A 17,901-nucleotide genomic window follows, 5' to 3' on the forward strand; every position below is an offset into this window, starting at 1 on the left:
GAAATATTAGGCTCAGGCCCAACTCTAAAATGTGTAGGCCTAGTGCCCAGGCCAGGGATAACTTTGTCCTAAACATATTTAATAAGATTAATAGGCCACTTGAGGGTAATTTGGTCATGCAAATATGTATATATATATCAGGAGCATCAGGCTTATCCTAACATTGCATCCTACTTATACCCATATGGGTTGTAAAATCTCAAAATCAAATTTTCAAACAAAACCCACCTCTCGGAGTTGTTACCCACTAGATTGGGTGGAAGTTGCCATCCCTACTCAATTATAAGGCTATATGCCCTTGAAGTAGATTTTTTTGATCAATAAAGAAATATGTAAAGTATCCTAAGCAGCCTTGTACAGAAGCAACTAACTTCCACTTAGGCCAATTTTGGTTAGGTGGAACTGGAATCCCATTCCCATTCTTAGTGGAATGGAGTTCGGCTTCAATCAGGGCAAAGCCTATTCGAGCAGCCTTCACTACCTTGCATTGAGAATATCTCCGTACTTGTGTGCCCTAATAGAAACCAATCTCAGTGGAATGGCATTCCCCAATTTGAGGGAATGGGCCAATCCCTCCCCCTCCCTTGGGAAGATGATTCCATTTCAATTGGAGCCAAGGGTCCCGTTTGGTTTTAGAATTGGAATCAAAATCCTTCGGAATTAAAATCAAAATGATCTACTCCCATAGTCTACTGGGTTTAGACAGGAATCAGAATCAATTGGAATGGGATTTCATTCAAAAGAGAGGGGGATCCTTCAAATGTTGGAATACCATTCTACCAAGAATGGGAATATGATTCTGATTTCACCCAACCAAACAATTGGAATTGGAATAGCCCATTTGGATTTCGATTATAGACCCCTATTCTTATGAACCAAATGGGCCCTTAGTGATTTGGTCACTTTTCTTCAATTTAATATCTGTGTATAATAACTAATCTAAAAGGTAATATTTATTAAATTTAAATCAAGGTTCAAATACGTATCATATCAGGAGCTTCCTGATACAGAGGGTGTTTCAAGGTCTCCACCGGTTCAGAGGGTAAACAAACCTTAAACCAGCCCCTTTGAACCAGATTAAAAAAAAATGAAAAAAATAAAAAAGTAATATCAAAACTGCTCGATACATCGACTACCGTATATCAATATTTTGAACCTTGGTTGAAATTATAATAAGAATTTTAAACTATATATTAATATATTATGATAATTTATAGATTTAATTACTCAATTTATTGAATAAAGGTAAACATAAGTTTTGAACTACCACAAAAACAGAGGGGGAGGGAGAGGAGCAATATAATAACAAGTATCCATCGCAAATTACCATAAAATCCTAAAAGTCGCTAACAAATGTCGGAGAACAGTCTCAAATTCACCAAAAAGAATCTCATAGACCTATATATAAAATTAGTTCGGAGGAAATCCCTAACAAAGACAACTCACCATGCCCTGTTTAAAAAAATTGGGCCCCGAGCACACAAAAAGGAATGCACACACCAATAGAAACAAATTGATTTAGTCATTTAATGACAGTGAACCAAGCTGGTCAGAGGCATCCGAGCCAGTTGCAGCTAACCGGAGGACATCCAACGCCTCAGCAACCTTTTTCTTCAGTGCATCTGGAGACTCTATGAGATGGAGGACCTCCGTCTGATCCATCTCCAGCAGCATCCCAGTGACTTTCCCAGCAAGGTCGTGTTCGATACGTTCCACAAGAGGAAACAGTTGTTCACCAAGCATCTAAAATTTTTGCAAAATAAAAACAAAAAATATATGTTTCAGCAATACAAAAGAACACAAGATCAATCAATGCATTATAATAGAAAATTTACATACCAATCGTTGATGTTCTGGGCTTGCAGAAGCTAGAGCAGAAGCAAGAGTTGTTATCGGCACTGGTCCAGGACGTGACACATCCATTGGAGACACAGGCATCCCAGAAACATCAAGTGGCAAAGGCATCATTGGACCCATAAGGCCCTGAGGTACCATAGATGGCTCAACTCCATTCCGTGCATTTGGCATGAATCTAAAGCTTTGATTTGCATTACGCTGTATCAACTAAAAGGAAAAAAATCACCAATTTAGACAATAACTGATGCCTGCACAAACACAGACACAGTAGATGGTGTATGCATTACACAATCACCAGATTGTTTTTTGGGGGCATGGGGCTAAGTACGTTATCAATTATCTTTACTACAAATGAAAGGTGAAGAAGAACAATAATGCACCTGCTGCTGCATCTGTTGTGGGGTTCCGCCTCGCCTTAAACCCATTCGTTGTCCAGGCTGTCCTTGCCTCTGGAGGTGGTATGGCATAATAAAATTTGGAGCAACACCAGGTCGGATTCCAGGCAAGAGTTGTTGCTGGAACCCATACCCTGCCGGCTGAGGTGGGATCAGACCAGTACCTTGACCAAAATACAGCTGCTGAGGAGTTAGCCTAGGGCCACCAGGATGAAACCCAGGCATACCTGACGGCACAGGTGCCATTCCACCAGGTGCTCGGATTTGAGCAAAGTGAGCCTGTAATAGAATATAACAAATAGCTGAACCTCCATTAGCATTAAATACAGGGATGTGTTCACTTCAATCAACCAAGAGAATCCCATGTTCAATGAGCAGTTAAGAATGCAAGAAGCTGGAACCAGGAATCAAATACATCAAACATATGCAAAAGTAATTGGTGTCACAAGACCTTGTAATAATGTCTTTCTGGAAGCATATAGATTCTTCCATATATAAAATACACCAAAGAATTAGAAAGTATCATCCTTGTAATAAATGGTTTATTTACCCAACTATTTTCTCTCACCAAACATGAATATGATTTCTGCAAGGCAAGAGACAGAGCAATAACTAAAATAAACTATTTTCCACCAAAGATTTGCAATAGATCACCTGAAGCCGTGCCTTTCTTTCTTCTTTCCTTTGGGCCACAGCAACATACAGAGGCTTCCGTCCAATCATCTTCCCATTCATTTCATTTACCTGCATAAATTTCAATGACATCAAATATATGGAAGAAGGGTGCATGTACCGATATATTAATTAAAAGAAGTGCATAGAAAAGGGAATAGAAGCTTACAGCTCTGGTAGCTTCCTCTGGGGTAGAGAATGCCACAAAACCTGATCCCTTGCTCAGTCCTTGAGGATCAAGCATGACCTGAATGGAAAAGAACACCATAAATACATGAATTTTAAACAGCAACAAAAGAAATCCAAATGCTTCATTAAGCGTGATACCTTGCAGGATGTTATTGTGCCAAATTCAGAAAATAACTCCTTCAATTTTTCATCGTCAATGGTATCATCAAGATTTTTTAGATACAAGTTAGCACCTTGTAGCTTTTCCAGCCTACCATTTCTTTCCTGTTCATATTTAGCCTTTAACTCAGCTTCTCTCTCAGATTTTTTCTGAGCCTTCCCAACATACCAAACCTTGTCATCATAAGTAGTTCCGTTTAGCTTCTCAACTGCAGAAGCAGCATCATCTGGGTTCTGAAAATTCACAAAACCAAAGCATCTCGATTTTCCATTTGAATCCTTCATAACAAGCGCACTAGTAATAGGACCATAAGCGCCAAAAACTTTCTTAAGGTCCTCATCTGTAATAGCTTCAGATAAATTTTTTACATATACATTAGTGAACCTTGATGATCCATTTGTTCTATCCCTTTCCTGACGGCGAACAAAAAGACCAACATATACTTGTTTATCATTTATCAGCATTCCATTTAACTGTTTAATGGCCTTCTGTGCGGCCTCCTCCTGGTCAAACTGTACAAATCCATATCCTTTTGATTGAGCATTGTTATCAGTGGCCACCTTGCAAGAAAGGACAGTGCCAAAAGAAGCAAAAATATCATGCAATGCTTTGTTATCTATTGATGTATCAAGGTTCTTGATAAAAACATTGGCATATCCACTTTTTCGAATACTAGGATCTCGATGTGAGAACATAATCCTTATAGGCTTCCCATTAATGGGTGTAAAATTCAAGAGCTCCAAAGCATTAGTAGCTGCAATAAATAATTGGAAAAAATCAAGATGAAGATACTAAATGATAGAAAATAGCTTAAAAATCAATAAACAGGAATTGCAACCATCATGTTCCAAACTGCTCAACTAACTTTATTCAGAAAAATTAAGCATAACTTACCATTCAGAGCACAAAGGAAAAAAGAAGAAATTTGGATTTATTAGATGCCACAAGAAAAACTAAAAAGAAAAAGAACTCTAATGATGCTGATGTTACAACCATCTTGAAGTGGACAAGACAATATGTTAGTTTGCCAAAACGGCTTCCTATTTTTGAAAAAAAAAAAAAAAGATGTTATAGGAGAAGAGAGATCTGATTGTCACAATAGGCCAAACCACCCATAGTTTTCAAGGTGCCGAGGTGAGGCTAGGCAAAGGGTAGACATGTTCACAGGCAGGGCTTTGGGGTCGACTTTACACTGTTTTGGGCTCAGGCTTCAGGGTGGGCCCATTAGAATTTTGGCAAAAGCCAAGAACAAGCCTAGCCCATGAACAGGCCTAGTGATAGGGGGGCACCTTGTAACCTAGTTGCCTAGTCAGGCACCTAGGCATCACCTACGATAGAGGGGGTTTTAAGTGCATCCATGCTTATCAGTTCAGGTTTTGAGCTCTTCAAGGGTTTAAGACAGTATACATATTGACTGAATCCTAACAAGAAAAATAATAAAAAGAAACTAGTATTTTAACTCAAAATGAATAGTTTGGCGATTAAGTGAGATGACACTCCATGTGTGTTTTATTGCCTAGGTGTCACTCTACATGTTAAGCTACCTTGGTACCACCTGATTGTCAAAATTAGGTAGTAATCTCTTGATTTATAGTAAGGTAGTGGATCATAGGATAGTGGGTAGTCCATATACCACTTGGGGTTAGGGGTGTTCACTGGAATAGCTTTGGGTTGGATCCCAGTCAAAACAAAATCAATTTGGACGGATTGGATGGAGCAATGGATTTATATTGGATATTTGGATTGGGTCAGATTGGACCAACATTGTGTGCATTGATGATTAAAACCAATTTGAACAGACTGGTCAAGTATTCATTGGATTGGATTGAAACTCATCCAATTGTAATGGACTCATATTGGACCAGATCGGATTGGACCAAATCCGGTCCAATTCAAACCCCCTACTTGAGGTAGGGACAACAAAAAAGTGTTGTGACCATGTAGACTAATCAAAACCAAATCACATAGGCATGCACTCACAAGGTGATTTGGTTTTAAATTTGATTATTAGCATGTCACCTAGGCATGCACTCAATGGGTGATTTGGTATTTCTTTTGATTGATAAAATGTTAAGTGTTTTATTGGAAGGTCACAAGAAATCATGTAAACATGTACAACACATGTTAGGCAACTTTGGCATTTCTTGATTGTCATAGTAAGGTAGTAGACCTTAGAGGTCCCTATTTTTTCATATATTAGTGGGTTGTTTTGTATCGTTTAAGGTAAGAAAAAGGTATGCAGTCATTAGGTGATTTGATTTTTCATTTGATTGTTAATATTTCTATTTTTCTTATAGAGTTACAAGAAAGTGTTATGACCATGTAAGTTCATTGAAACCAAATCACCCAAGCATGTACTCATTCAATGATTTGGTTTTTCATTTGATTGATAGCTTGCTTGTGTTTTGTGAACTCATTGTTCAACATGTTAAGCTACCTTGGTGTTTCTAAATTGTCATAGTAAGGTAGTAGGCCCTAGAGGCAATCTCTATTTTTTCATATATTAGTGGGTTGTTTGTGTGCCATTTGGGGTAGCAACAACAAGATGCACTCATTAGATAATTTGATTTTTTGTTAGTGTGTCATGTGAACACATCAAAACCAAATGACCCAAGCAAGTACACATTGGGTGATGGGTGGTTTGGTTTTTCATTTGGTTGATTGCATGTCATGTTTTATAGGAGGATCAAAAGAATGATGTGGCCATGTGAACTCATTGCTCCATATGTTAAGCTGTCTTTGTATTCCTTGATCAAGGGAGTGGACCTTAGAGGCATAGTCTTCAAGGCGTTGAGGCAAGGCTTGGTGATTTTTTTTTTGGAACAAAACCCATTTTTCATTGTTAATTGTCACCTAGGTGATTCTTTTTTTTTTGGAAGAAAAACCATGAATCCTAAGGTAATTCCTTAGGTTCCATAACAGCAACAACCATCTTTAACTATTAATTTGCCTATAATATTCAAAAAAAATGTATAAACTTCATTTAAAACATAGAAAATCAACATATTCATGAAAAAATGGAAGAAAGAAAAGGAACTTCAGAGAATAGAGGGGTGAAGCCTCTATTTTTGTCCTAGGAAAAGAAGAAAAGAAAAGTATATATTACAGAGGAATTTCAGCAATAAAAGGGTTAATAATCTACTAGTATATCACAGACATAGATTGGTCGTTGGACATCACTCACAAAAGGAAGACATGATCATTTCAGTTTCTAAATCATCACCAAATTGATAAATCTATATCTAAAAATAAGTATCACAGGAAAGTATTAGAAAAAAAATAGAAATTAAGTAATTTTGGAATCTCAAAATATAAAATCTTTTTTTTTCTTTATTTATTCGGTGATGTCTCCCTTATGATAATTTTATGAGCTCAAAACTAAAATGAAACGCAAACACATTACTCATGGCTATCAAACACATGTAAGAAAACCAGAACAAATCAGAAAAGCCCTAAACCAAAATGTTCTATGAACCAATTAATTGATAACATTCAGAATGTGAGAAACCCACAGGTCTTATTTCCCATTCAGTGATGAAAAATAATACATTATAAGACACTTATGAGGAAGATTCCAATTATCAGGAAATAATAGCTCAGCTTCATTCCATGACCACAATCATGAGAGATCACAAGAAAATTGTTCCAAAATTACTAGTAGCCATAAATTTCTCTTTTATCAATAAGAAATAACCAATTTTCTTTCAAATCATAATAAGTATCCAAGAGTAAACGATTGATTGAATAAAATCAATTGACAATAGGCAAATTTGCAAATTATTAGTAACAATAAACCAACCGGTGAAAATAAATTCATAAAAACGGGCCAAACAAATACAAATAATCCAGCGAAATCCCAATGTATGTAACAATCTCTAAATAGTATAAACATGAATCATAATGATTCCACATTTCGATCAACACGGAAACCTAGATTAATCTGCAACCCTAACATACAGACATGCAACATGAACAGCATACAAACTATGCTACGATCATCACAACAGAAGAAAACTAGGTAAAGCAAAATACAATACAACGAAGGATCAAGAAGTTCTAACCATCCTGATGGTTGTTATAATTAACATAACCATAGCCAAGTGAGACCCTCCTGATCTGGTCTCGGCAAACACGAACCGAAACAACTGGGGCAACCTGACTGAACAGATCATAGAGCTGGGCTTCACCAACCGAAGGGTCGAGATCTCCAACGTACAGAGAAGCGTTGGTGAACGCCACAGGCGTCTGTACTTGCGGTGGTTGCTGCTGCTGCTGCTGAGACTGCTGCTGGATTGGCTGCGCCGTTGGTGGAGGAACAGATGCCATTGCAGTATCGGAGATTGAACAATACGATTGAAAACAAAAAACAAAAAACAAAAAAAAGAGTCGATACAAACACAAACCGATACAGAGATATCTGGTTTCAAGGTTTGAGTTTTGATTGACGATGACTCACTAAAGGTGATAGAAAACTAGGGTTTCTTCTGGCTTTCTTTTTTCGGTATTTTTCCTTTTTATTATATTTTTTGTTTTTTTTTTCCTTTTCTGCAGGAATAAATTAAAGAGGAAGGTAGGGGAGAGAGAGAGAGAGGGGGGAGAGAAGTAGAGAACCCTTAGGCAGGAGGGAAAGGGAACTGAAAGGAGACGACGCCTCACGCTGGTTCTTTTGAAGGACCCCGCACGTGCGGTCGGATGACGTGGTAAATCATTTTATTGTTTCCCACGAAGAGGCGCGTCTTTTGCTTCCATTAATTTTGACGGAAAAGTTGTGGTAAGTGGGATCTCATTTACCTAAATACCCTCATTTTTTTCATAAATTGACAGAACCCCGTCTACATCTTTCGGGGAAGGGCTTTGGGTTTTTCGTCCGGTTGGATTTTGGCTGGGAGATCTGCGTAACTGCGTCGGTTTGACGGTATAGATTTGCCGGGCGGTTTCTTTCTGTTTTAATAGTGGTTTGGTTCGAGCTTAAATTTGAGCTTGTTTGAGCCAAAACCTTGAGCTTAAGTTCGGCTCAAGTAAAAAATGTATAAACTCGAGTTCGGTTCAAGTTTGATTTTGAGAAAAAATACTTTATAAAAATAAAAATTATATATAAAAATTTAAGAATTGTAATATTTTATTTAATATATATATATATTCGCCTCATGAGCCGAGCCGAGTTGAGCTTGAATAGCTCATGAAAAACCTGATTCGTTGCCACCCCTAATTTTAAAATGTTGAAATGAGGAAGAAAATTTAAAATGGGTCAGGTTTACTATTGGTTGGGTCGTCTAGGTGTTCGATAACTACTGAAGTGGGTGAACTGAATAACTTTTTAGGTAAATTATAAAGACCTTTTTGCCCTTTTCTCTTAAAACCTATTTAACCAATTGTTTTTCCTTTCTTCTCTTATTTTCCCCTCCCTCACCATCCTCTCTCATTCTTTCTCTCTCCCAACTCTCCCAAAACAGAGTTGGAGCTGGAGTCGGAGCCGGAGCCAACATCACATCCCGATCTAAATGTGTTCATTGTGGTTGGACTCGGGGACTACTTATTAACTACCAAAACCATTCACAGAAGATATGCGGTTTTGGCATCATCACGCCCATCGACTAGTTACTAACTACCAAAACCATTTACAAGATACGTGGTTTTGGCGTCATCATGCCCATTGACTACTTACTATTTACTAACTACCAAATCTGTAGACTATGCTGATTTCCTTTCCAAACTTTTGATTTTATTCGATTTGACAAATCTACACGGAACAAAAAACCTATTTCCTCCCTCCCCCCTCTCTCTACCCTTGAAATTTCTCTCCCCTTCCCATCTCAATCCTCTTATCCTTTCCTATATATCCTCACTTCTTCCAACATTCATTAGATTATCGGCCTCGTTTACTTTGTTCCTCTTTTCTTCTTTTTTCTATTTATCTCCATCTCAGGACTCCCATTCCCTCTTTGCTCAAATATCTTTAAATCATCAAAGGAGAAAAATGGAGAACAATCAGTAGTCATTCTAGCAATTCAGCGATTAGCTGAGGCTACAATCGACAAACTTGGCAAATCTTTCTCTTAACGATTCAATATGGGGGAATTCAGCGATCAACTGAGGCTACAACGATCAGTTGACTCCACGAGCCGGAGCCGGCATCACGTCGTGGTTGGACTCATGGACTACATACGCCAAAACATGTATCTTCTGTAAATGGTTTCACATAAGAGAAGCAATGAAGAGATGTATTTTGTTCATTGGTTTTTAGAGGCTCCACAAGGCGTTGGAACGTTGTCCCCAGCTCAATGGAGAGAGAGATCAGGATTGAATTAAATGGGTTCAATCCTGACACTGTTAAGGGGAAGGGCAAGAAGAGAGACCACAGGAGAGAGAGGAAAAGAGAGAAATGTGAAGGAACATAAGGGTAGTATCAAAAGGTTGAAGGTTGGGAAGATGAACAATGTTTTTCTCCTAGTTATTATAAGGGTAGTATGGGGATTAAAAAATATTGTAATGGCTTTTTTGGACAGAAGGCTAACAAAAGGGGGTTTTTGTCTCACGGTCATAGTATAAGGGGGTCTTTATTGCAAAACAAAGTACAAGGGGGTCTTTGTCATAGACCCCATAGTACAGGGGGGTCTTTGTAATTTACCCTAACTTTTTCACCATTGTTTAGTGCATGAACTAATTAAATAGTAAAATATGCATGAATATGGTAATTGACCCAATTTCAATTTCATCCAATTGCAAAATAAGAAGCAATAAGTCATTTTAGCTGTTATGTTCATGTATTATTTGAATTGGGAGAATTGGGATATGCTCTTTATAGATCACTCCTCACACTGAACTCATGTTGTGTGTGAAAGTGGATGTTATAGTTGGAAAATTGGGGTCACTAAAATCCGTTCCTAGGATACAACAGAGCATTGGGCAAGAATCTGCAACCAGCAAATTTGAAGAGTTTCCGAAGAAACCTTCTGTGTGCATTTGCTTGATTCGCACTCCTTAAATAATTTTTGAAGAGTCATGGAGCAGAGGAAGGTGTTGGTTCAAAAAAGGCTCCTTCAACAGTTACGATTTTTTAGACTTTGACTATTAAAAAGATAGCTAACAATTAATGACTATTAATTTTGAATACTGCCTCTTGATCACACTTGATTGAATTGTGACCATTGAAACATCAACAGTCAGCTTCACACCAAAAGTCAAAGCTTCCATTCGCTAGTCACGTGGGTGCGAGCAAAGTGCCCCTCATTGCACCGCACAAATGCGCATTTACACGCGTTGAGCTGTAGCATGCCTCCATACTCTCATCTTTATTTCTAAGGAGTGTAAATAAGCTCCATTTAAAAACCCATAACAAGTTTTGTAATTTTCCAATGTAGGACAAGTTGAAAACTGGTTTTAATAAGAGAAAAACTATTTTCCAAGTCATGTGCAGGTATGTTTTTCATGTAATTGATCAATCAAACCCCATTGGATTTGATCTCTAATGAGATTAAAATTCAACATCTATAGTGAATGTGCAGAAGATGTAAAAGTAAATGGAGTTCAAAGACTTATTGGATGAGGTGTGTCTGTAAAGTTGTCCTTAAGCAAAATTTCACCTCCTCTGGATAATGTCTGGTGTAGTATAGGAAACCCAGTGTTTTGTTCTATGATTCAACAACCTTTAAGGCACTCAATAGTCATGCACTTGGAATACTGAGAGTAAAATGAATGCAGTATGCATAGAATGATTGAATGCTGAGAGTACAATGTGTCGAGTATAAATAGAATTTCTAATGCAAGAGAAAGATGTGGTGACTCTTCTGAGAGATGCCATTAAAGGTTGCGGTGAAGTGATGCTAAGTCAAGACCAAAAGTTTTGATTAGAAAGAAGAAAATGAACAGTCACTTGTTTGAATTCAAAATTAAAACAAGTTTAAAATGAAAGGCACAATTGTTCAGATTAAAAAAAAAAAGGCCAATAAAAAAAGTAAGCAGGTAACCCACACCCAGTAAAAAAAGGTCGGTTCGATGCACACATGTGAAATAGAATCCTTAACCACCCCAAGCTATGAGACCATATGTATATGTACTCCATTTGGGTCCCCGTAAGGGAAATGCCAACTCTCAATAATAAGCTTAACACTTTCCTTGTAATTTTCCAATGTGGGATTCAAGCAAACAAGGAGATTGAAAAGTTAAGCTCAAGAATAGAGGGAAACAAAATTTTGAAAATTTTGGTAATGGTCAAAGCTTATGTGAGCATGTGACTTATGTGGGTGTGTGCAAATAAAGACAAAATACAAAAATTTAAAATGACAAAAGTAACCTTACTAAACTTTTGAATCACACTTCAAACAAATTTCAACAATCCCCCACATGATTCAAAAGTTTAATGTGATGATGAGATTACTGAGTTGAGATGCTAAGACAAAAATGCAATGATGTAAGTGTCTTTTAGACTATGAACTTACATTAGGGTATACAACCAGGATCTATAGAGATCTGGTAGACTAAGCCTATGAACCAATTTTCTTTGTCGTAGATATGTTGATTTACTACCCATAGAACTATCTTATAATTGTTGTGGCACTAAATCAGCCCTACGCCATCCTAGTTTCATGAGCTTACTAGAAAATCGGCCTAAGTTTTCATAGGAGGTAGCCTCACCTCCAAGCTCACATAGGTGAATCCAAAAGTAAAGTACAAGTGTGAACTGCTTAATCACACAATAAGCAATCATGAAAGTAGCAAGGATTCATTAAGAGTATGTAACTCAACCTAAAAGCAACGAGCACTTTAAAGTGATATAGGGACAAATAAATTAACTGTGCTCAATGGGTCATTTGATGACTTCGTTTTTTTTCATATGAACCTAGCTCATGCGATCTCCACTTGCATAAGTTGGGTTTCCATCACTAATAACCTCTGAAATAGGCCTAAGTCCCATACCCCCCGAAAATTCAAACACAAGCTTCCTAAGAAGAGCTTTGGTTAGGGGATCTACTAGGTTCTTTTTTGATCGTACAAAACCAAGGGATATTATCCAATCAGAAATTAATCTTTTCACTACATTATGTCTCAATCTGATATGTCTATTTTTACCATTATAGGTCCTATTTTTTGCTCGAGAAATAGTATTTTGGCAATCACAATGTAGTGAGATAGAGGGAACTAGTTTTTTACATAAAGGAATATCACCTAAGAGATTTTTTAGCCATTCAACTTTAGTCCCAGCCTTTTCTAAGGCCATAAATTATGATTCCATGTTGGACTTAGCTATGCGGGTTTGTTTAGATGAGTTCCATGACACAACACCCCCACCAAATGTAAAAATATAACCATTGGTTGAGTTGGATTCCACATTAGAGATCAAATTTGCATCACTATATCCTTCTAATAGTAAATGATACCACAATAAAACAAGCCATAATCCATAGTTCCTTTAATATATTTTAGAAGTCTAATAATAGCATGCCAGTGATCATTACTAGGACAATGAATATACCTACTTAATCTGCAAACCACATATGCAATATCAGGATGAGTGCACTTTTTTAAATATATCAAATTTCTAGCAATCCTTGAGTATTCTACTTGAGACACAACATTCCCTTTGTTATTAATTAAATGAATATTTGGATCATAAGGAGTTTTAACTAGAATACTGTCAAACTGACCAAATCTTCTAAGTATTTTCTCAACATAATGTGATTGAGATAATAAAATATTTTTATTGGTTTTATAAATTTTTATCCCTAAAATAACATTGGCTTCACCCAAATCTTTCGTATCAAATTTAGACATTAAGAAATTTTTAATATCTTTTACAATAGACAAGTCAATTCCCATGATTAACATATCATCAACATATAGGCATATTATAACCCCAGAGTTGTCATTAAATTTACTATATACACAAGTATCACTATCATTTATGGCAAAACCATTAGAGGTTAAAACACTGTCAAAATTTTCATGCCATTATTTTCGTGCTTGTTTTAAACCATATAAGGAATTTTACTAATTTTCATACCTTATGTTATTGTCTTGGAGCCTGAAAACCTTCAGGTTGGTTCATGTAGATTTCTTCCTCAAGATCTCCATTTAAACATGTAGTTTTTAGATTAATTTGATGTATCATCAAATTATATATAGAAGCTATGGCTAAGAGTACTCTAATATTGGAGATTTTGTTTACTGGTGAGCAAGTATCACAATAGTCTTCACATTCTCTTTGTTTGTATCCTTTAGCAACCAACATTGCTTTGAATTATCAATGGTTCCATCAGTCTTAAGCCTTTCCTTGAAGATTCATTTACATTGAATTGGTTTAACTCCTTTTGGTAGGTCTACTAATTCTCAAGTATGATTTGATAATATAGACTAGAATTCAATATTAGCTATCTCTTTCCAAAAGGTTGCATCAAAGGAAGTTAAGGCTTCCTTATAAGTTTTAGGATCTTCATCAACTAGGTATGCAAATATACCATCACCCAAGTTAGTCTCTTTTCTTGCTCTTTTGCTTCTTCTAAGGTCAAAAGTTTATTAATAATTGTTATCAGGTACTTGGATAATAGGTGTTTCAATTAGTCTACCAATTCTATTTTCAAAATTGGTTTCATCCCTTTTATGGGGAAAGATGGTTTCAAAGAATTCTACATCTTGATAGTATTAAGCTCTATAATATTGCCTTTAGATTTTAAGACTAAAAACCTATAAGCTGCATTACTTTGTGCATATCCAATAAAAGTACAATTTACCATTATTGGTCCAATTTTCCTCCTTTTAGGTTATGGGATTCCAACTTTTTCTAGGCACCCCCACACTTTCAGGAATTTCAGGTTTGGTTTATAACCCTTCTATAGTTCAAAAGGTGTTTTTCTTGTTTTTTTTTTTTTTTTTTTTTTTTTATGAGGAATTCTATTTTATAGATAACAAGCACTTATTATGGCTTCCCCCCACATATTTTGTGACAGACTAGAACTTATTAGCAGGCAATTCATAATTTCCTTTAAAGTTCTATTTTTCCTTTCTGCAATTCCATTTGACTTACGAAAGTAGGGAGCAATTGTCTCATGTATTATTCCTGTATTTTCACAAAAAATCTTGAAAAAAGAATCATATTCTCCTCATCGATCAATTCTGAATCTTTTAATTTTCTTTCCTAATTGCAATTCAACTTCATTTTTGTATTTGTAGAACATTTCTTCTACTTCATCTTTATTTCTAAGAAGATAAATTTTGGTAAATTGAGAAAAATCATCAATAAAAATTATGTAATATGATTTTCCTCCTCTAGACAAAGTGCTTGTCATATCCCCTAGGTCACTATGTATCAAGCCAAGTAACTCATTTTTCCTTTGTATTGGTTTGTAACTTTTCTTAATGAACTTTGATTCTACACATATTTGACATTTGCCAAGATTGTTTTTTGAAAATCCGAAATTAACCCTATTTGTTTCATTTTCTTTAAATAAGGAACACTAACATGTCCTAATGTACCATGCCAAATGTCAACAGAGTCAACCATATAAAAGAAAGTAGAATCATTTTCATTCATAATTTCAAGTACATTTAGAACAAACAAAATTACCTCAATTACCTCAAGCCATGAGACCATATGTATATGTACCCCATTTGGGTCCCCATAAGAGAAGTGCCAACTCCTAATAATAAGCTTAACACTTCCCTTGTAATTTTCCAATGTGGGATTCAAGCAAAAGCGAACTAGGAGATTGAAAAGTTGGGCTCAAAAAAGGAGGGAAACAAAATTTTCAAATTTTTGGCAAAGGTAAAACTGTCAAAGCTTATGTGAGCATGTGACTTATGTGGGTCTGTGCAAATAAGGACAAAAGACAAAAGGTAGAAAGTTAAAATGACAAAACTAACCTTATTAAACTTTTGAATCACACTTCAAATAAAATTACAACACCTCATAGCCACATCCCACCATAACATGCAAGTACAAGAGATGTTCTCAATGTGAGGCCGGTACATGTTGTGAGGTCAGTGTGAGAGGCACTCTGTCAGGAGCAGATCCAGACTTGCACCATTTTGTTCTGGCTGATGTGGCACTATAACCTGCTTGGGGATTGCTCCATTGCAACGTAAGTGACTAAGGTTTAAATTTTGGAAATAGCCTTTCTACAAGTGACTAATGTTGCATATATATTTCCTTCCCTAGACCCTTTATTGGTAGAACTCTCATGCACTAGCTGAAAAAAGTCACATATAATGGGTTACATAATCGATCATGGGTGAACATGCCAAATTTACTGATGTGGCCGGGTCCCATGTGTTCACAACAGATCTAGGTTGATGATGTGGCTAAACCTAGCAACATTACAATCTCTTATTATTGTATTCAATTAGTTGATTCGTTGACCTAGCAAATTTTTTTCTTATAGCCTTGAATTTCAGTGGCTTAATACCACTTGAGTCATCATCATAAAATAGAAGGTCAAGAGGCAAGAGATCGTCCAACCCATTATTAGTAAGTGGCTTGTTACAAAAATGTGTTTTAACAAATTAAAACTAAAATTTGCTTATTTTGAACCAAGATAAAAATGCCAACCACTAGAGATTTGTTAATAAAGATTTTGCCCTCACCATACAACGAGGACAAATTACCAAATAGGGTAAAACTTCAATCACAAAAACAATTATAGACAATATCTTTTCATATTTATTATTACTTGTATATACATGATTAAATCATCATAAGCATTGTTTCAACCATATGGGGTTGGTTACATGAACCCTGTTTTGCCATTCTATTTTATTAATTGTCATATCCATTGTTAAATTATGAACACTTAAATTATTTCTTATTACTTCAACCCAAATCCTTTTTCTTCTATTTTGGAAGGAGTACAAATACAAATATGTGTAGTGCAAATGCATACAAAATAATACAAAATACAAAGTTTTATACTCTACATATTTGTATTTGTACTCCTTCCTAAGGCTCAGTTTGGAAAGAATGCAAATGCAAAAATATACAGTACAAATACATACAAAATAATATAAAATACAAGGCTTTGCACTCTATTCAGTTGTATTGGTATTCATTCCAAATTAACCAAGTATCTCCTTACAATAAGGGGGGGGGGAATTAATGAATTTGGTATATGGTATTGTGACCACATAAGTTGAGAAATCTTCTAAGTCACATTCTTTTTAAATGAGTATAGATATTAATCAACCCAACACACTTTAGTTATTAAGGAGCCTGCAATGTTTACTATTTTTTCCTTTGAATCAGCAAATAAAAAATAATTAAAACAATGAAAAATCAGAAAAAAATTGTCTTAGTGCCAAATGTTACTCAACTATCTTCAAGGGCGAACTTGGGGCTAGGCCTTTAGACTATACCATTCAAATTCTGGTAAAAGTTAAGCCCAAACACAGATCAGTCCAGATTACCTGCCAACAAAATATGTTCCAACACCCTACCAACAATATCTGACACTGCCCATTTCATACATGGAGGGTCCCACTTTTATGGTAGGCCCCAATTTTGTAGGGAGATGCATGGTGTCAAATCAAGTTGGTAGGGTATAGAAATTTGTTTTGTTGGTAGGTGATCCCAATTCAACACAGCCAATGAACAGGTCTACATCTCATGATTAGATATAAATATAACATGTGCAGCCCTATTCCCTTACCTGCTCACATATGTAAATTCTAAGAAGTCAAACTTGGATAAATGGATAGCAGTATGGTCTAAACAACCTCATGACACATTAGAACACTTTCCATTAATTGCACATACAGCTATCTTAGGGTCCAACTCCACTATTATTTGCTTTTAACCATTCTAGATAGCAAATTTCAAACATTTAACAAAGGCAAACATCTATTATTAAAAGTACGGATAGGGCGTAGAACTTTTTTTTGACTAAAATGCCCATATTTATGTATTTATTCCATCTCTAATTATGAGAGTTGAAAATGTAATTTCAATTAATGATTTTCACCTCATTTAATGTCATGTCATTAAGCCTTATATTTAAGATATTAACTCCTATTTTCTCTTATTAAATCCTACTAAGTTATTTTTTACTAATAAATGCTACTAATTAGATCTATGTCAAATGCTTTGCTTTTAATGATATAAACCCACACTCAAAAACAAAACCATGCTTTATCAAAGTGATGACTAAACAATTCAACCATCTGAATTAGCTTGGTCAACCCATGAAATCATAATTAGATAATAAAATTTGTAAATATAAATAAATATATAAAATTGCAAAAATATAAAGAAAAATATACATATTAACGATATTTTTATTAATCAAATTAAAAAAATAAGTGTAATAAACAAGAATTGTTTTTATTAATGATGAAAATGAAATACATAATCTAAAACTAACAAAAAATGAAATTGTTTTCCTGTTTGGTGGAAATCAATAGTTCAACTTTTGGGTCAAATGCATTAACCTTTAATGTCAAAATTAATTAATAACAATTAATAAAATACAAAACACACAAATGAAAAGAATACATAAGTTTTACAAAAAAAACTAGTATAAATAACAAAATTATTTTTACACACATAGAAATTAAAAATTATAGAAAAAATTGAATACATTTATAATTCTATATTTACATTACTATTAAAAATATGAATAAGATTGTGAAAAATTCTTTTGACTA

General features: G+C 35.4%; 1 protein-coding gene across 2 annotated transcripts; it reads right to left on the reverse strand.

The window, feature by feature from the left end:
• Positions 1–1,300: 1,300 nt before the first annotated feature.
• Positions 1,301–7,914, reverse strand: LOC148851481 (polyadenylate-binding protein 3-like). 2 transcript variants are annotated; one of them, XM_088945394.1, is made up of 7 exons: positions 7,335–7,914; positions 3,252–4,027; positions 3,094–3,171; positions 2,907–2,996; positions 2,238–2,531; positions 1,840–2,055; positions 1,301–1,743 (listed from the first exon to the last, which is right to left on the reverse strand). In XM_088945394.1, the coding sequence occupies exons 1-7, from the start codon at positions 7,597–7,599 to the stop codon at positions 1,519–1,521; spliced, it is 1,944 nt and encodes a 647-aa protein (XP_088801520.1). In that variant the 5' UTR covers positions 7,600–7,914; the 3' UTR covers positions 1,301–1,518. The 2 variants fall into 2 exon arrangements, with proteins under 2 accessions (XP_088801520.1, XP_088801519.1); XM_088945393.1 differs by having other exon boundaries at positions 1,840–2,064; positions 7,335–7,913.
• Positions 7,915–17,901: the final 9,987 nt, after the last annotated feature.

The sequence above is a fragment of the Nelumbo lutea genome, chromosome 5 (genome assembly GCF_056320005.1).
Source record: "Nelumbo lutea isolate HS-2025 chromosome 5, American lotus-T2T, whole genome shotgun sequence".
Classification (NCBI taxonomy): domain Eukaryota; kingdom Viridiplantae; phylum Streptophyta; class Magnoliopsida; order Proteales; family Nelumbonaceae; genus Nelumbo; species Nelumbo lutea.

Excerpts from the sequence above, each read along its gene's own strand:
- LOC148851481 (XM_088945393.1), bottom strand. The coding sequence starts at position 7,599 with ATGGCATCTGTTCCTCCACCAACGGCGCAGCCAATCCAGCAGCAGTCT. Across the intron at positions 3,172-3,251 it reads GCACAATAACATCCTGCAAG|GTCATGCTTGATCCTCAAGG; the intron begins GTATCACGCTTA and ends TTTTCCATTCAG. Across the intron at positions 1,744-1,839 it reads GCCCAGAACATCAACGATTG|ATGCTTGGTGAACAACTGTT; the intron begins GTATGTAAATTT and ends CAAAAATTTTAG.